At 39.6% G+C, this 19,627-nt stretch overlaps 1 protein-coding gene across 1 annotated transcript in view; it reads right to left on the bottom strand.

Moving 5' to 3' along the window:
- LOC138851227 (mitochondrial amidoxime-reducing component 1-like) overlaps positions 1 to 10,217 on the bottom strand; it is a gene marked incomplete at its 5' end in the record, with an annotated part of 131,661 nt that extends 121,444 nt beyond the window's left edge. Inside the window, 1 exon segment of the mRNA XM_070080092.1 lies at positions 10,046 to 10,217. Within this exon segment, the coding sequence (XP_069936193.1) occupies positions 10,046 to 10,217 (172 nt within the window).
- Positions 10,218 to 19,627: the final 9,410 nt, after the last annotated feature.

Below are 19,627 nucleotides of genomic sequence, written 5' to 3'. Positions count from 1 at the left end.
ACACCAGGAGACACTTCAGGATTGGGCCCTTCGACAGTCAAAGGGTTAAAGTCCTAACAGCTCCCTCCACTGCAGTTGCCAGTGCCCCCACCCCAGACCTAGATAAGTGAACCCCATCCTTGGCATACATGTCATTTCTGCCAAAGAAGAGGTACCAGTTGTCAATGAATGTTACTGCATTTTCCTTACTGTATTTGTCCAGCCAGCAATTGACACCAATTGCCCTGGACAACCATTCATTTCCAACTCCTCTCCTTGGCAAAATACCACATATGACAGGGTTCCCACCCTTCCTCCTAATTATTTCTATTGCTGACCTATACCTGCTAATCAGGTCTTCACTCCTACGTCTGCCAACATCGTTGCCTCCAGCACTGAGACAGATAATAGGATTGCTCCCATTACCTCTCATGATGTCATCTAGATGGCTAACAATATCCTCCATCCCAGCACCAGGAAAGCAAACCCTCTGTCTCCTACTCCTGTCCTTCAAGCAGAATGCCCTATCAATATACCTAACTTGGCTAACCCCAACAACAACAATGTTCTTACCTTCCTTCAAGATACCAAGACCAAAAGAGGCATCATCATCGGGTTTTTCCTAAGAGCATACCGAATTTGTAGTCCTGAGTTTCTTGACGAGGAGTGTACATACTTTCACCAAACCTTCACTGAGTTACATTTTCCTTCCTTTTTCATCAAAGACTGCAAGAAAAGAGCTCTTCAGATCATTAATTCTCCACGCACCAACACCACTCCCAACAAAGTTATAATTCTTCCCAACAGCCAGGTTGCACTGAACGTTTCTAAAGTACTTTCATAAGCTAACGCCAGAGTCGCCATCGTTTCTAGCACTTCAATAAAGGATCTAACCAGGACAAAATCAAAGCACCACGAACCAGTCAATGCAGGGGTTTACACTATACCCTGTGGAGGCTGTGACAAGATTTATGTAGGTGAAACAGCAAGAAACCTCAACACCCGCCTCAATGAACACATTTACGCATGTAGGAACGATAACTTGAACAATGCCTGTGTACAACACCGAAATTCCACCAATCATCTCATGAAATTCAGGGATGCCCAATTAGTGATCAAAGAAACTAATTTCTACAGACGCAAGTGCCTCGAATCAGCACTGATCGCTGTTTCGAATACAATTAAACAAAACAACGGCAGCTTCACCATCTCTGAAGTCTTAGCGAGAATCCTCCTGAAAACAGTAAACCCTGCCATCACATAGTCTCTCCTGTTATACTACACAAAGCACATTACAGAGAGTGAACACTGAAACAGGCCTTCTCTAACCAGTCTATATTTGTCCAACCTATTTTTATGTTACCCAAGTAATAGCTTTTATATCCTTTTACTCATGTACGAATTAATTGCTCTACCATATTGTATTACTACTACTACTACAACTTTTGTCACTACTACTACTACTACTACCACTAGTGAACATCGAAATGGTACCTCACTAGTATTGCACCTCACTCTGAGCCTTTATATACCCTCTGTGTCCATATACTGTTTGTATTGGCTTGACAAAGCTCCTGGAGAGTGAAACGTTGCCACAATAAAATGTCACATTAGTTGCACTTGTTTCCTTTTACTTTACATATACCATTCTTGCACAACCAAGAAATAAGCCCTGATATGCAAGTCCCACTCAAATCCAACCCCTCTCACTCATGCATTTATCCAACCTATCCTCCTTATGGAGGGGGATTCCCCTTCCAAACAATAACCTCTCTTCCCTCTCTCCTCCTCCTCCCTGTCTTCCATTCATCAACAACAGCCTTCAATAAAGGTAACTGTCATGTTGAATGTTCATTCTTTTGTGCATGCAAATCTATCTTTAAGGTAAAAAAAAATTGCTGTTGATACTTCTGGGTGTCAGGAACGGATTAATTGTATTTACATTATTTCTTATGGGGAAAATTGATTTGAAAATCGTAGATTTCGATAATAGTAGCACCTCCAGGAGCGGATTAATTACGAAAAATGAGGGACCACTGTATATTGCTTACAAAACTTGTTTACAAGTTCATTGTAAACAAAATAATGAAAATATTAGGTGCTCTTTGCACCTACTCCTAGGTTGAGGGACTGATTACCTCATCTTCTGTATATAGTCCTACTGTCTTCAAGTTATGTCCTGGAATTTGTATTGATAAAGCCACTGGATGGCGAAACGTCTACAATAAAGATACCCAGATGTTGCACATGTGTCTTAATTTCATCAGGTTATTGTGTTGAATACAACAGTACCATATAGTACAATGGAGCCATAGGGTGCAATGGTACCATATAGTACAATTGTACATATGGTACAATGGCACCATATGGTATATGGTACAATGGCACATGGTCCTATGGTACCATATGATGCAATGGTACCATATGATACAATGGTACCATATGATACAATGGTACCATATGGTAGAATATGGTACAATGGCACCATTTGGTGCAATAGTACCATATGATACAATGGTACCATATGGTGCAATGGTACCTTATGGTACCACATGGTGCAATGGTACCATATGGTACACTGTACCATACAGTACAATGATACCATATGGTTTATTGTGCCATATGGTACTATATGGCACTGTTGTATTCAACACAATAAACACACTAATATTATTTCCATTATTTTGTTTACAACAAAAATATGCAAAAATGTTGTATATTAGTAATGTTCTATTATATATTTACAAATGTACAGGAACTTGACGTGTTCCTTGAGGTGGATACTATATGGTATAGGGTACCATGCAGTACAGGATAACATATGGTGCAGGGTACCATATTGTGCAGGATACCATATGGTACAGGGTACCATATGGTACAGGACACTGTATGGTACAGGACACCATATGGTACAGGACATCATATGGTACAGATGCAGGGATCCCTATGGAAATAAGTCACCCTGACTTTTTTGGGTTATCCTAGGATTTTATACATATGATGCTATGTATGATAATCTATGTAATTGTACACCTACCATCCGACTTACAACCAAGCTTGGTTCCGACCAACCGGTCGTAAGTCGAAATAGACGTAAGTCGAACCTTTGAAAATTGCCGACATACTGGGTAGGGCATAATGTCAAGCCTTTCCTATATAAACTACCTACATAGTATACTGTAATGTAATGTACAATCATTATTTCATTCTTTTTACCATAATTTACTTCTATTGTTATATTTTAATTATTTATGTACTGTATATAATGTATACATGGTAGTGATATGTATCATATGTTACTATTATCGGCAGGATGACACTACCACTGGTAGTGTCATTCTGCCAGAATGTTGTATAACCTATACCCTAAGTAAAGAGAAACAACTCTGGAACATGTGTAATACGTATCCGGCTGGCTGGTTGGGTGGTAGGGTCTGTGGTTGGCCGGGTGGATGGGTGGGTGGCTGGATGGGTGGCTGGCTGGCTGGATGGGTGGGTGGCTGGATGGGTGGGTGGCTGGATGGGTGGCTGGATGGGTAGTTGGCTGACCGAATGTGGCTGTCTCTTTGTATCTCTCTCTCTCTCTCTCTCTATCTCTCTCTCTCTCTCTCACTGGTACACGTAGTCAAGTTATCATACATATTATAAATTACCTAGGATAACCCAAAAAATCCAGACAAAGTGCTATACAGTGGATCTGTGCTCCAGTGCCCTAAATTAATAATAATATTAATAATCATTATTATTACAATAATACATATGTACTAATATTAATATTATTAAGGTATAATATAATAATCGTGTCCACTCATTACTTACCTTAAAATATCTGTAGTTTTAATGTAGAGTGAGAGGTGAGTAAACAAGATTAAATGAATAAATGAGAGAGAATGAGAATGTAGAATGTTCACGAGTTATGTAAACAAACATTGTTGTTATTGTTGTCACCAGCCCGGACACGAACGGTTCCTGTTCACTGTCAAGCTGACCAGAAAAACATCTCATATTTGTTAATTTATATGTTATGTAGCATGTTTATTATATAATTTTGAAAAAAAAAATCATAGATGGATTAAGCAAAATGTCTATATTAACGTTTTATACACATTTAATGTGCCTCAGTGATTATTATTGCTATTATCATTATTAATATGGCATCTTCAAGACCAAGTACACTCTTAATGAGTGGCTCCGAGACAGACAAGCAGACAAAGACAGACACACAGGTAGACAGAAAGACAGACACACAGGTAGACAGACAGAAAGACAGACACACAGGTAGACACAGACACAGGTAGACATAAAGACAGACACAGGTAGACAAAGACACACAGGTAGACAGAAAGACACACAGGTAGACAGAAATACAGACACAGGTAGACAGAAAGACACACAGGTAGACAGACAGACACAGAAAGACAGACACACAGGTAGACATAAAGACACACAGGTAGACAGAAAGACACACACACAGGTAGACAAAAAGACAGACACACTAGTAGACAGATAAACAGACACACAGAGATACAGGCAGACAGATACAGACAGGTTTATGTGCAACAGTGAAAACAAATAGAGAGTTCGAGAGTAAGAGCCTTTCTTGCCACAATCTCCAGTGCAAGATTCAGACTTCATCTTAGGGGCCATGGTGAAATTTACTCTCCAGTTAGTACAGTTAATACAGTATGATGCTGCTGATAGGGCAGGGTTACTCAAACTGATGCTGCCTGCATGACAAATTGCCCCCGCGAGTATTGTCAAATATTGTACAGTGGTGTGCATCAGCTGGCCCAGCCCAGCTGCCAGATGCACGGTCGTAAGTCGAGTGGACGTATGTCGAGCAGGTCGTAAGTCGGATGGTAGGTGTATTTGTGTACACCTGAATAAACTTACTCAAGTGCATGTGGCATCATAAGTAAGTTTATTTAGGTATACACAAATAAAGTTACATAGAATATCATACTTAGCAGCATGTGTTTGGAGAACCTAGGATAACCCAAAAAAGCCACACAGACTTATTTCCATTAGGGTTCCTGTACCATATGGTATAAGGTACCATATGGTACAATGTACTATATGGTACATTGTACCATATGGTACCATTGTACCATATGGTACCATTGTACCATATGATACCATTGTACCATATGATACCATTGTATGACATGGCACCATTGTACCATATGGTACCATTGTACCATATGGCACAATGGTACCATATGGTTCCAAACCATAGAATTCCTCTTCAACTCCACTTCCATCAGTCTTAGAACTGTAAGTTGTGAAGAGGAGAGTCAGAATTCACCCAGAGTGAGCGGGGAGTGAGAGCTTCCTTGCCGCCAGGCACGATGAAGAAAGCTACTTTGCCGGCGTTCCCACAATGCCATGCGGGCGTCCAGATTTTTTCTATAGTGTGCACACTGACCACCCAGACCCATTCTCTCAGATGTAGACCTACCAGCCTTCTTTCGCTAAATTTGACGCTGCTAGAATTTTGGCATAGATTTACTGTTTGGACCCTGAACGTAAAGCCGTAGATCTACGGGACGGACCCTGAAAGGGTTAAGTCTCTGAAACCAACCTTTGCTGGCCTTAAATTCACTCACATCACCACTAGTTGCAGGCATTTTTCTAATTAAATCCTCATGCAACTTCCTAGCCTTTTCACATATGATCGCTTGAAAGATGCAATCTCCTGCTATCTGTTTTTCACTTATCCACACCAATAACAGTCTCTCAACATCTTCTATCACTTGCAATCTCTGTTTTGAAAACAAACTTGCACCTTTTGCAAGAACAGCTTCCTTGATTGCCGTTTTGTTGGCCAAGATAGTAGCGATGGTTGATTGGGGTGTGGTACACAACCTGGCCAGCTCCGAGACATGCACTCCACTTTTGTACTTAGCAATTATCTCTTTCTTCATTTCCAAAGTAATTTTCAAGCTGGTCCTAGTGGCATTAAGAAACAGAGAAGAGAAGCAACCCCAGAAAAGCAATTGGTACCTGAGGTGTTGATGGAAGGGGATTCCCCTTCCAAACTGTAACTAATGCAATCTCTCTCCTCCTCCAGTCTTCCATACACTAAGAAGAATTGCCAATAAAGGTAAGTGTTATGCTGTTAATGTTTCATTCATCATGTCCCACTGTATTGTTTATGTACTACATGTATATTTCATGTAAAAAAATTTTTTGTTTTAGTACTTCTGGGTGTCAGGAACGGATTAATTGTATTTACATTATTTCTTATGGGGAAAATTGATTCGAAAATCGTAAATTTTGATAATAGTAACACTTCCAGGAATGGATTAATTACGATACACAAGGGACCACTGTATTAGAAAAAAAAAAGAAAAAACAGAGTAAAAGTAAAAAAAATTATTACCAGGTGAGCAACAGTTGCTGATATTGCCATAAGCAGTTCACTTTCTTTCAACTTCACACCTCTATATCTTGGTAAGTACAGATCATTTTTTTTCTTTTAAAACACTCAGAAAAATATTCTTCAGATTTTGGAAAGAAAAAATAATTTGTTTTTTCCTTAAAGTTTTTCGACACTGAGAGCAAGTTTGTGATCAGAGGTCTCGACAGTGAAAGGGTTAATGGGTTTTGGTTATTTTATAGAGGCAGAATGTAAGTGTGGGGGAGGTATGTGAGGCATTACGTAGAATGAAAGGGGAAAAAGCAGCTGGAACTGATGGAATCATGACAGAAATGTTAAAAGCAGGGGGGCGCTATAGTGTTGGAGTGGTTGGTACTTTTGTTTAATAAATGTATGAAAGAGGGGAAGGTAACTAAGGATTGGCAGAGAGCATGTATAGTCCCTTTATATAAAGGGAAAGGGGATAAAAGAAATTGTAAAAATGTAGGATTGTAAAAATGTAGGATTGCAGATGAGCAAGGAGGCTTCAGAGTGGGTAGGGGATGTGTAGATCAAGTGTTTACATTGAGGCATATATGTGAACAGTATTTAGATAAAGGTAGGGAAGTTTTTATTGCATTTACGGATTTAGAAAAGGCATATGATAGAGTGGATAGAGGAGCAATGAGGCAGATGTTGCAAGTATATGGAAGAGGTGGTAAGTTACTAAATGCTGTAAAGAGTTTTTAAGAGGATAGTGAGGCTCAGGTTAGGGTGTGTAGAAGAGAGGGAGACTACTTCCCAGTAAAAGTAGGTCTTAGACAGGGATGTGTAATGTCACCATGGTTGTTTAATATACAGTGGTCCCTCAATTTTCATAATTAATCCGTTCCTGGAGGAGCTACTATAAACGAAATTTATGATTTGCGAATCAATTTTCCCCATAAGAAATAATGTAAATACAATTAATCCGTTTCTGACACTCAGAAGTATTAAAACAAAAAATTTTTTTACACGAAATATACATGTAGTACATAAACAATACAATGGGAAATGATGAATGAAACATTAACAGCATAACACTTACCTTTATTGGAGATTCTTCTTAGTGTATGGGAGACTGGAGGAGGAGAGAGATTGGATTGTTTACAGTTTGGAAGGGGAATCCCCTGCCATCAACACCTCAGGTACCAATTGCTTCTCTGGGGTTCCTTCTCTTCTCTGTTTCTTAATGCCACTAGGACCACCTTGAGAGTCACTCTAGTCCTGTCTCACAAAGTAACTGTGGAGAGAGCTCTGTTTCTGGCGTCTCTTTAACACTTCCCTAAAATGGTACAAGACTTTGTCACTGTACATATTTCTCACCTTCTTTACCACAGGCTTGGCACTAGGAGCTTTCGTTGGAGCCAGGGTAGCTTACTTAGTACTTGCAAGCACTAAAATGAGCAGAATATTATGAAATATTTCATAGGAACACTTGAGGGGACATTCACTCACTGGTAAACAATGCCAGACTGGCTGGGTAGGGAGGCCTCCCCGGCTCACACCATGCGTAAGCGTCCTGGACGAACTACTATTCACGAGTCAACCTATGAAAAGCGAGTCCATGTTTATACGAAAATACCCCTATGATTGGCGAAATTTACGATTGCCGAGAACTACGAAAAGTGAGGGACCACTGTATTTATAGATGGGGTTGTAAAAGAAGTAAATGCTAGGGTGTTCGGGAGAGGGGTGGGATTAAATTATGGGGAATCAAATTCAAAATGGGAATTGACACAGTTACTTTTTGCTGACGATACTGTGCTTATGTGAAATTCTAAAGAAAAATTGCAAAGGTTAGTGGATGAGTTTGGGAATGTGTGTAAAGGTAGAAAGTTGAAAGTGAACATAGAAAAGAGTAAGGTGATGAGGGTATCAAATGATTTAGATAAAAAAAAATTGGATATCAAATTGGGGAGGAGGAGTATGGAAGAAGTGAATGTTTTCAGATGCTTGGGAGTTGACGTGTCAGCGGATGGATTTATGAAGGATGAGGTTAATCATAGAATTGATGAGGGAAAAAAGGTGAGTGGTGCATTGAGGTATATGTGGAGTCAAAAAACATTATCTATGGAGGCAAAGAAGGGAATGTATGAAAGTATAGTAGTACCAACACTCTTATATGGATGTGAAGCTTGGGTGGTAAATGCAGCAGCGAGGAGACGGTTGGTGGCAGTGGAGATGTCCTGTCTAAGGGCAATGTGTGGTGTAAATATTATGCAGAAAATTCGGAGTGTGGAAATTAGGAAAAGGTGTGGAGTTAATAAAAGTATTAGTCAGAGGGCAGAAGAGGGGTTGTTGAGGTGGTTTGGTCATTTAGAGAGAATGAATCAAAGTAGAATGACATGGAAAGCATATAAATCTATAGGGGAAGGAAGGCGGGGTAGGGGTCGTCCTTGAAAGGGTTGGAGAGAAGGGGTAAAGGAGGTTTTGTTGGCGAGGGGCTTGGACTTCCAGCGAGCGTGCGTGAGCATGTTAGATAGGAGTGAATGGAGACGAATGGTACTTGGGACCTGACGATCTGTTGGAGTGTGAGCAGGGTAATATTTAGTGAAGGGATTCAGGGAAACCGGTTATTTTCATATAGTCAGACTTGAGTCCTGGAAATGGGAAGTACAATGCCTGCACTTTAAAGGAGGAGTTTGGGATATTGGCAGTTTGGAATGATATGTTGTGTATCTTTATATGTATATGCTTCTAAACTGTTGTATTCTGAGCACCTCTGCAAAAACAGTGATAATGTGTGAGTGTGGTGAAAGTGTTGAATGATGATGAAAGTATTTTCTTTTTGGGGATTTTCTTTCTTTTTTGGGTCACCCTGCCTCGGTGGGAGACAGCCGACTTGTTGAAAAAAAAAAAAATGATTGTCAAGCAGGATTTAGTCATACTGGGGAAGATGAATAATAGTAGTTATTCAACACAAAGTGTAACGAAGACTCCATACTCCATTCACTAAATGCAAGACTTAAGAGGTTAATCCTTTCTGGCCATTCCTGAAATGCTCTACATAACCAGGGCTTCCCATCTGAAAATGTCATCCACTTTTGAAAAAATTATTTTCAAATTTCAACAAACCGGCCATATCCCACCAAGGCAGGGTGGCCCAAAAAGAATAACGTAAGTTTCCCTTTTTAAATTTAGTAATTTATACAGGAGAAGGGGTTACTAGCCCCTTGATCCCAGCATTTTAGTCGCCTCTTACAACACGCATGGCTTACACAGGAAGAATTCTGTTCCACTTCTCCATGGATATGAGAGGAAATAAACAAGAACAAAAACTAATAAGAAAACAGAAGAAAACCCAGTGGGGTGTGTATATATATGCATGTATATGCATGTGTAGTGTGACCTAAGTGTAAGTAGAAGTAGCAAAACATACCTGAAATCTTACATGTTTGTGAGATAGAAAAAAGACACCAGCAATCCTACCATCCCAGGCTTCCATTACACACTCACTTGGCAGGACAGTAGTACTTCCCTGAGTGGTTGCTGTCTACCAACCTACTACCTAGGACTATTATTATTATTATTACTGGAGATGCTCAAGCTTTACATAATTATTGATTTTTATTGCTGTATGTTATAAAAAACTGAACCAATATGGAAAGATTCCCACTAACTTAGACCTACCTAACAGTTGCCAGAAAAATATTATTCAAGACTTACATGATCATCATCCCTAAGAAGAGGGTATTTTTCAATATTACGAATATCTGCTGTTCTCGGCGATGGAAAATCAGCATGATAGAGGAGACGGCACCTGCGTCCTAACACTGCATGAAGCCAACTGGATGCTTCTTCACCACAACATAAGCCAGAGGTTTTGTCAGTCCAAATGCTAAAAAGAAAAACCTTATATTATTGATAATAAAATTAATTTGCAAAATCTTTTCTATGACAGAAAAGTGTCATCATTTACCCTGTCACCCTCCCATACCAACATTTACCCTGTCACCCTCCCATACCAACATTTACCCTGTCATCCTCCCATACCAACATTTACCCTGTCATCCTCCCATACCAACATTTACCCTGTCATCCTCCCATACCAACATTTACCCTGTCATCCTCCCATACCAACATTTACCCTGTCATCCTCCCATACCATCACTTTCCAACTAACAATAAGCCGAGTTACTGACTTCTACACTTATGACTGGGAACTACTTTAACCCCTTAACTGTCCAAACGTACATCTACGTTCTTAGAGTTTTTAGAGTTAGTATACTTACGGGGATATAAGACAGCAAAGTAGGTGCTTGTTGCTCACCTGACACCAACATGAAGCACTGTCATTTTTTTAATTTGTATGATTTTTATGCTATGATAATTACAATTTGTAGTAGTGTTGTGATTTCATAGCCAATCTTTGTTCTGATACTAATATTGGGTACTGAAATAGTTCTCAAATAGTCACAAACACAGTGACAGGTGAACATTTTCACTAACCTTAGTAACATACTATTGTCTATAAATATATACAGTGGACCCCCGGTTAACGATTTTAATCCGTGCAAGAGGGGTAATCGTTATGCGAAATAATCGTTATGTGAATGAATTTTCCCCATAAGAAATAATGGAAATAAAATTAATCCGTGCAAGACACCCAAAAGTATGAAAAAAAAATTTTTTTACCACATGAAATGTTAATTTTAATACACACAAACTGAAAAAGGCATGCACACTTACATGACACTTACTTTTATTGAAGATCTGGTGATGATTGATGGGATGGGAGGAGGGGAGAGCATTATCTTCTTACTGTTTAGAAGGGGAATCCCCTTCCATTAGGACTTGAGGTAGCAAGTCCTTTTCCGGGGTTACTTCCCTTCTTCTTTTAATGCCACTAGGACCAGCTTGAGAGTCACTGGACCTCTGTCGCACAACAAATCTGTCCATAGAGCTCTGTACCTCCCGTTCCTTTACGATTTGTCTAAAATGGGCCACAACATTGTCATTGAAATAGTCACCAGCACGGCTTGCAACAGCTGTGTCAGGGTGATTTTCATCCATAAAGGTTTGCAGTTCAACCCACTGTGCACACATTTCCTTAATTTTTGAAGTAGGCACAATGGATTCCACAACTGGCATAGGCTTCTCAGGGTTAGCCCCAAACCCTTCAAAATCTTTCTTAATTTCCATACTAATTCTCACCCTTTTTACCACAGGGTTGGCACTAGAAGCTTTCTTGGGGCCCATGGTCACTTATTTTCCAGAAACAGCACCGAAAACACTGTAATAATACGAAATATTCCGATTGTATGCTTGGATGTTATTGCGGAGGCTGGCTGGTAAACAATGCCACCGGCGGAACATGTGAGCGTGGCTCAACATTGCGTCTCGGACGAAAATCTGCCGGTATGCGAGGCAAAATTTTTGTGTAAGATGCGAAATAATCGCTATGTGATGCCATCGTTATGCGGGGGTCCACTGTATACAGGAGGGCCCCACTTACAGGTTCCAGGCTATGCGGATGCCGTAAAGTGGAACAAACACTAGATAACAAGTTTACACTAACATATATTATGTTAGCAATAGAACCAGGCATCAAAAAAACAATAAAAAAGTACAATACACACATAGTGCACTCATTACTTACCTTAAAATATTTATAGTCTTAATCTAGGGTGAGACAAGTAGTATTTATTGTAAGAAATCAAGTGTGGTATGTATGGTAGTCAGCCAGGCTACCATACCAGGCCAACCCACCCACACATACTATTCTATGATATTTAAGCATCCCAGAGCGATAAAATGTATATACAGTTCACTCATTACTTACCTTAAAATATAGGGTGAGATGAGTAGTATTTATTGTAAAAAATCAAGTGTGGTATGTATGGTAGTCAGCCAGGCTACCATACCAGAGAGAAAGAATGAGTGCATGAGAGAGGACAGGCGCAGAGTTATGTAAACAAACCAGGCGAAGGTAAGTTTTGTAAACAGTGTACAGGTCTGGTTTGTGTACAAGCTACATTGTGTACAGGTTGTCTCTACATTGATACAGTAGAATAAATAAAGAAGAACACTCCCATTCTCATGTAACATCATTTTGAGAAGAAATGATGCTCTGAGTGAAGGCAATGGAAGTAAGTCACTCTGACTTTTTTGGGTTATCCTAGGTTCTCTACATATATGTTATGTATTTATGTTATGTATCGTGTTTATTATATAATTTTGAAAAAAATATCACGGATGGATTAATGAAAATGTGTATATTAACGTAATATACAACATTTAATGATACACCGAGCTCAGACAGCGTAAACAAACAAACTGAACAGGTTGTGGATGATCACTCGGTCAGGCGAAATAGACGGTATTAATACGTGTCCAGTTTTAGTTCATTCATGTATATTTGTAAGAGTTTGTGAAACTTTTACCTTATAATATTTTTATTATTATTATAATAATTAAATCACGAAACAAATACTCTTACACTGTGTACAAGTTAGTACAGAATTATAGCTATAAAGTGAAGGCATACGAAAGGAATATTTTTCTACAGTTATCCCTAGTAACAGGTGACGGGCTAGAGAAAACGTAATTCTTCCGACACTTCTACAAACCGTTTGGTAAACATCTCATATATATTTGTATAAATTTTTATACTGTGGGTGCATGTATCATGTTTGTGTGTTACATAATGTGTTTCTTATATAATTTTGAAATAAATATCATAGATAGATTAAGGGAAATGTCTATATTAACGTAATATGCGACATTAATGCGCCCAAGAGATTATTATTATTATTATTATTATTATTATTATTATTGCATCAAGAGTAGAGAGACTTAGTGATTTTAATGTGTACCTACATGCCAGCACAGTGTGTAAGTTTATTTAGGTACAGGTGTACACAAGTTTAATTATCAAGTACAATACATATAAAATATACAATAACTTTAAAACACTTGAAATTTTGGAAAGTTTCCAGACATAATAAGGAGATGTGCTCAGGGAGAATGTAAACAAACTCGGTAGGCAGCTGTGACCGTATTAGAAAGACAGGTGGGGGGAGCCGTATAGCGAGTTTTGGTCATAATTTGAAATGTCCGTATTAGCGGAACGCCGTAAAGCGAAACGCTGTAAAGCGGGGCCCTGCTGTAGTTTTATTTATTTATTTATTTTATGTCTGCAAACAGTACATTGAGATTTTGTATTTACAATAGTGGGTTGCAATGCAAAGAGAGCCTTTATTATGCCTAGGCATTATGGGCCAACTTAACATTATTGGCTTACAGTCTACTTAATACTAAGGAGTATATCATAGTAGGAAAGTAATTATTTCATAGTTGTACAGTAAAACATTAATTATAAATTAATCAAAATTTGTATATTGCAAGGATATATTTATATTCGAAAATGCTTTTTGCGAAAACAATGATTCAATTATATTCCTGTCAACAATGGATAAAAGGTTCAATGTCAGTGTTTCAGTTATGATGTTGGAGTACATAGGTGAGTAAATGTATACTGAGTATTTAGCATTTAGTCTAGGGTGATTAAGTGGCTTTTGAGAAGAGTCTTAAATTGATTTTCAGACTGGGTTACTTTAATATCTTCTGGTAATGAATTCCATATTTTGGGGCCCTTTATGTGCATAGAGTTTTTACACAGTGTGATATGGACACGAGGTATATCAAAAAGAGATCTGTGTCTTGTGTTGTGGTCATGTGTCCTGTTTAGGTTGGTGAGGAGAAGTTTGAGTGTGGGGTTTATATTTGCGTGTATTGTTCTGTGTATGTAGTAGGCACATGAATAAGTATGGATGTTCTTAATGGTGAGCAGATTCAGACTTTTGAAAATTGGTCATTTCACAAATGATCACTTGAGAGATGCTATCTCCTGCTATCTGTTTTTCATTTATCCACACCAATAACAGTCTCTCAACATCTTCTAACACTTGAGGTCTCTGTTTCGAAAACAAAGTTGCACCTTTTGCAACAACAGCTTCCTTGATTGCCGTTTTCCTGGCCACTATAGTAGTGATGGTTGATTGGGGTTTTGTATACAACCTGGCCAGCTCCGACACACGCGCTCCACTTTCGTACTTTGCAATTATCTCTTTCTTCATTTCAATAGTCATTAGCACCCTTTTTCTTGAAGGGTTGGCACTAGAAGCTTTCTTAGGGCCTATGGTGACTTATTTTGCAGAAACAAGCACCAAAAACACTGTGATAATATGGAATGTGCCGAATGTATGCTTAGATGCAAGCACACTGGCTGGCTTGTAAACACTGGCACGCACGGAGCAGTTCAGGCCACACGTGGACACGTCCCGGACAAATCGCGTGTGGAGGGTTTTTTAAAGAGTGGCGAGGCAAAATTTTTGCATTAAAATGTATTGATACCAGATTTAACGTATACCGATGCCATCGAATACCGGGGGTCCACTGTATATAAGTTTCATTTGTCATTCATTCATCATTGGCACGATAAGCTTGAGTTGCCTAGACATGAGAGAATGGGTGTGCGCACTCAGTGTGTGCCTTATGAAAAAAATTGGGGATGCCTGGGTACCACATGCTCTTTTTTCCAATAAAAAAAAAACTTTTTTTTTCCCTCAAAATATTCTGGGCGCTGCGCGGGTGAACGTATATATACGTTTGGACCGTTTAAGGGTTAACAGTGCAGCAAATAAGTTAAGCCATTAATCGATAGAAAAAGGACAGCACGAAACTGACTCCTCCATTGCTGTTGGAGGTATGTAGGGCTACTGACTAACAACGCCGCCTCTGCTACTCTTGCTGCTGCCTTCACCACCACTATGTAAGGCTTATCTTTCAGTGGCCCTTATACACCCAACAACAATCAACACACCACCACTCGTGACATTCTTAATGCCACATTTTATTCATTCTAGAGTACTATATACACCTACCATCCGACTTACGACCTGCTCGACATACGACCATTCGACTTACAACCTTGTTTTCTATGCCAAATTTCTGGGAAATAAAAAAATGTTTGTGTTGTACACAGTGTTTATCCTAAACCAGTGTTATTCACTAATTTTTGCAAGAGAGCCCCTTCGGTTGAGGAGGAAGAGGAAGAGGAGGAGGAGGAGGAGGAGGAGGAGGAGGAAGAGGAGGAGGAGGAGGAGGAGGAAGAAGAAGAATACGTAATGATAACAATAATACATAATAATAATACATAATAATAATAATACATAATAATAATAATACATAATAATAATAATAGGTAATAATAATAATATGTAATAATAAATGTTCACCCATGACAGTAACAAGATAAGGGGAGATAACATCTGATAAGTGCTGACGTTTGATGAGGGTAAATGAGGGTAGAGCTGATGCCAAAAGATGAGATGAACATCGCCCTCCCTTTGTTTTTGCTGGTATACTAACATTTCTGTCTGTCTATTTGCCTGTCTGTCAAGCTCCCTGTCTATCCATCTAGCTCTCTGTCTCAGAGAGCCACAAGACTGCGTCATCACTTTTACTCACATCTTCAAGCAGAGTATAGCACTTTGTCTGGGTTTCTTGGGTTATCCTAGGTAATTTATACTATGTATACTTGTATTTATGTGTACCTGTGAGACAGAGAAAGACAGACAGATAGAATGAGGGAGAAAGATAATTAGATAGAATGGAGGAGGGGAAGCAGCATCCGACCCCATTGTTTTGACAGGCCGGAGGGGGAAAGAGTAATTAGCCAATATGTCACTTTGACAGCTGCCGACTCCTTGTAATTTACACTATGGACGAGGAGGAGAAGGAGAAGGAGGAAGAAGAGGAGGAGGAGGAAGAGGAATAAGAGGAAGAGGAGGAGGAAGAGGAATAGTAGGAGGAAGATTAGGGGGAAGAGGAGGAAGAGGAAGAAGAGGAGGAGGAAGAGTAGGAGGAAGAGGAAGAAGAGGAGGAGGAGGAAGAGGAGGAGGAGGAAGAGGAAGAAGAGGAGGAGGAGGAAGAGGAGGAGGAGGAAGAGGAAGAGTAGGAGGAAGAGGAAGAGGAGGAAGAGGAAGAGTATGAGGAAGAGTAGGGGGAAGAGGAGGAAGAGGAAGAAGAGGAGGAGGAAAACACATTGATTGAGAGAGCCGCAGCTACTGCAAGTTAGCGTAACTCAACTAAATTAAGTAGTACTGAGCTGCTAGTGCAATATAGTAAATGAGAAAAATTAGACATGGTAATATTAGCCTGCATATCTTGTTATTAATAGCAAAATAAAGACCAAACTTACTTAATGCTACTTTTCTACTGGTCGGGTCTGGGATGGCTGTTCATCACTATTGCATTTTTGTTTAACCACAAATCGATCCATCATAACAGACATTACTTGACTGCACTTTGGTTTCAAGTAAAACTAGCCCATCGCAGCTAGCTTCCACAAGCAGCAACTGTTAAGTCGTTACTTTCATATATATTGCCGCAGTCTCAAATATCTGTTGCCTGTTTTCAAACACAAATCTTGAAGAGTAACGAAATAGTACGTCCAGTCTCCCCCGAAAGCTTGAACTCAACTGATTCAGCGAGACCACCGATGCCTAGAGCTAGACATGTCCCTGATCAGTTTCCCGTAGTGGACACGTATGATTTCTGTACGACTAGGGTAGGGATGTTAGAATGTTATCTCTTACTGTGACTTCATCTTCCATCTCACCTCATGAAAATATGTATCTTACTTGAAAAATTATTTTTCTATATATTTTTTTATTAATTAATTTATATATTTTTCGAGAGCCGTGAATTGAATCATGGCTCGCGAGCCGTGCAATGAATACAACTGTCCTAAACCTCACAGTAGAAAATATAGTACTAACAGCATAAAAAGTAAAGTAAAAAATTAAATACCAAAATAAAACAATAAAATAAAGTCATTACAAAAATGTGATGTTGATATTCAGTAGTAAAGTTCGACTTACGTCCATTTCGACTTATGACCAGTTTCTCGGAACCGAACTCAGTCGTAAGTTGGATGGTACCTGCATCATGTTTTTATTACAAAAATGTGATGTTGATATTCAGTAGTAAAGTTCGACTTACGTCCATTTCGACTTACGACCAGTTTCTCGGAACCGAACTCAGTCATAAGTCGGATGGTACCTGTATAATGTTTCTATGTTATTAATATTGTTTATTATGTCATATTAGATGAATTGTGCTAGATAAATAAGCCGTAGAGCTGGTATTAGTGTCATACTGAAGATCTATCTTGTCCTGTCTCCCAACACAATTCCTAACATACGCCAGAAACAGACCTCTCTGGAACACTTTTTTTGAGCGACAGGCGTCCAGTGACTCTCAAGCTGGTCCTAGTGGCATTAAAAAACAAAGGGAAGTAACCCAGGATAAGGACTCGGTACCTGAAGTCTTTATGGAATGGGATTCCCCTTCCAAACAATTTTTAACTTCTCCATCCTCTCCCCTCCTCCCATCTTCCATACATCACCATGTCTGCAATAAAGGTAAATGTAATGTTATTATTGCTTTATTCTTCATGTATTATTGTTTTCTGTGTAGGTAAATGTATATTTCATGTAGAAAACATTTGTTGTTAATACTTCTGGGTGTCTGAAACAGATTAATTGGATTTCCATTATTTCTTATGGGGAAAATTAATTTGGAATTCGTCAGATTCGGGTTTAGTCACTCTCTCTGGAACGGAATAATTATGAAAACTGGGGGTCCAGTGTACACAGTAAAGGTGTTAGCTGGTGTGTTCATCTGTGTGTTGACTTTTCTGTCTCTCGTGTGGCAGCTTAAGAAATTATTAAACTCAGTGAGCAAGGTATATCGATGGCAATAATAATAATAATAATAATCACTCTGGGGTGCTATAAATGTCATATGCATTTCGTATAGGCTTGGTAGCTGACATTTAAAGCACTCCAGAGTTATTTTTATTATTATTACATTATTATTATTATTATTATTACGTAGTACGTATATATACGTCTTACGCGCCACTGTTTCTGACGCATTTATACGCATAAATTCTAGTGGCTTCAAATCGAGTGGGAGAAAGCTGGTAGGCCTACATGAGAGAGAATGGGTCTGAGTGGTGGGTGTGCACCCTGTGAAGAAAAACTGGGACTCAGTGGTGCATTGTGGGAATGCCATCTTGGTACTCCATTTTCACCATGCCATGCAGTAAGAAGTACCCCACTCCTCGGCGGATTGGAGGTCTTTTGTTCCCAAGTGATAGCTCTAACAGTGATGAAAGTGTCAGTGAAAGTGAATTCCATGGCTTTCAAGTGGGTGTGACCGAAAAAAGTGCCCAGGATAACGTAATTAGTGATGAAAACCCAGATGACCCACGATCTTCCACCTCTGGTGCTGGGCCGGCTCGTTCATGTTCACGTTCACTTGTACCAGGACGAAAGAGGAAACTATTTGCCCATGTACAAGACTCTAGATGTGACCAGTGAAAATGATAGTGATAGTGATTTCAGAGTTATTGACAACAGTTCTAGTTATGACAGTGAGGGTGAATATTCCCCAGTGAAGTGGCAGTATATACGACGTAGCATGCGGTCTGGTAGTGTTTCATATGCTGTTCCAAGGGGAAGGAGTAAATCTCGGAGCACATCCCATGGCCCTACACCACGACCTGATAGTGAAGATGACGATATTGTTATGACGGGTATGAATGATGTGAATGAGGCAGCAGGTGGTGTTGGTGATAGCTATGGTGGCATGCGTCATGTGGCACCGGCAGCGGGCCACGCTACTACCCACGCTGCTGACTCTGCACAACCAGCCTCACCCAACCCCACACTCCCACAGCCTGCACAACCATGTTTCAATATCCAGAACCCACCAGCAGACCTCATCTGGGATTGGCAGGAAGGTGACAAGATTGTTCCCAGTCCCCATGACTTTCATGAAACACAAAGTGGAATACGGCCATCGTGTACACTTGGGAACAATGCTACTGAACTGGAATGCTTTCAGTTATTCTTCGATGAACCCCTGATGGACATTGTCAGGGAAACCAACACATACTATGAGTACACCATGGCAAATACAATTCTCTCACCAAGATCATGGCTACTCCAGTGGAAGGACACAACTGTGGCAGAGATGTACCTGTTTTTTGCCACAATAATGCTTATGCCACATGTGTACAAGCACACTGTCACCACATACTGGGCAACCGAACACCTGATTTGAACCCCAGGTTTTAGTGACATCATAGGTGTAAATCGTTTCTTGATACTGTTACGTATGTTACACTTTTCAGACAAAAGAAAGCCTGACAGATGCAACAGGTTATGTAAGATC

Source organism: Cherax quadricarinatus, unplaced genomic scaffold (assembly GCF_038502225.1).
Source record: "Cherax quadricarinatus isolate ZL_2023a unplaced genomic scaffold, ASM3850222v1 Contig142, whole genome shotgun sequence".
Lineage (NCBI taxonomy): Eukaryota > Metazoa > Arthropoda > Malacostraca > Decapoda > Parastacidae > Cherax > Cherax quadricarinatus.
This window is presented reverse-complemented; position numbering and strand designations above follow the sequence as displayed.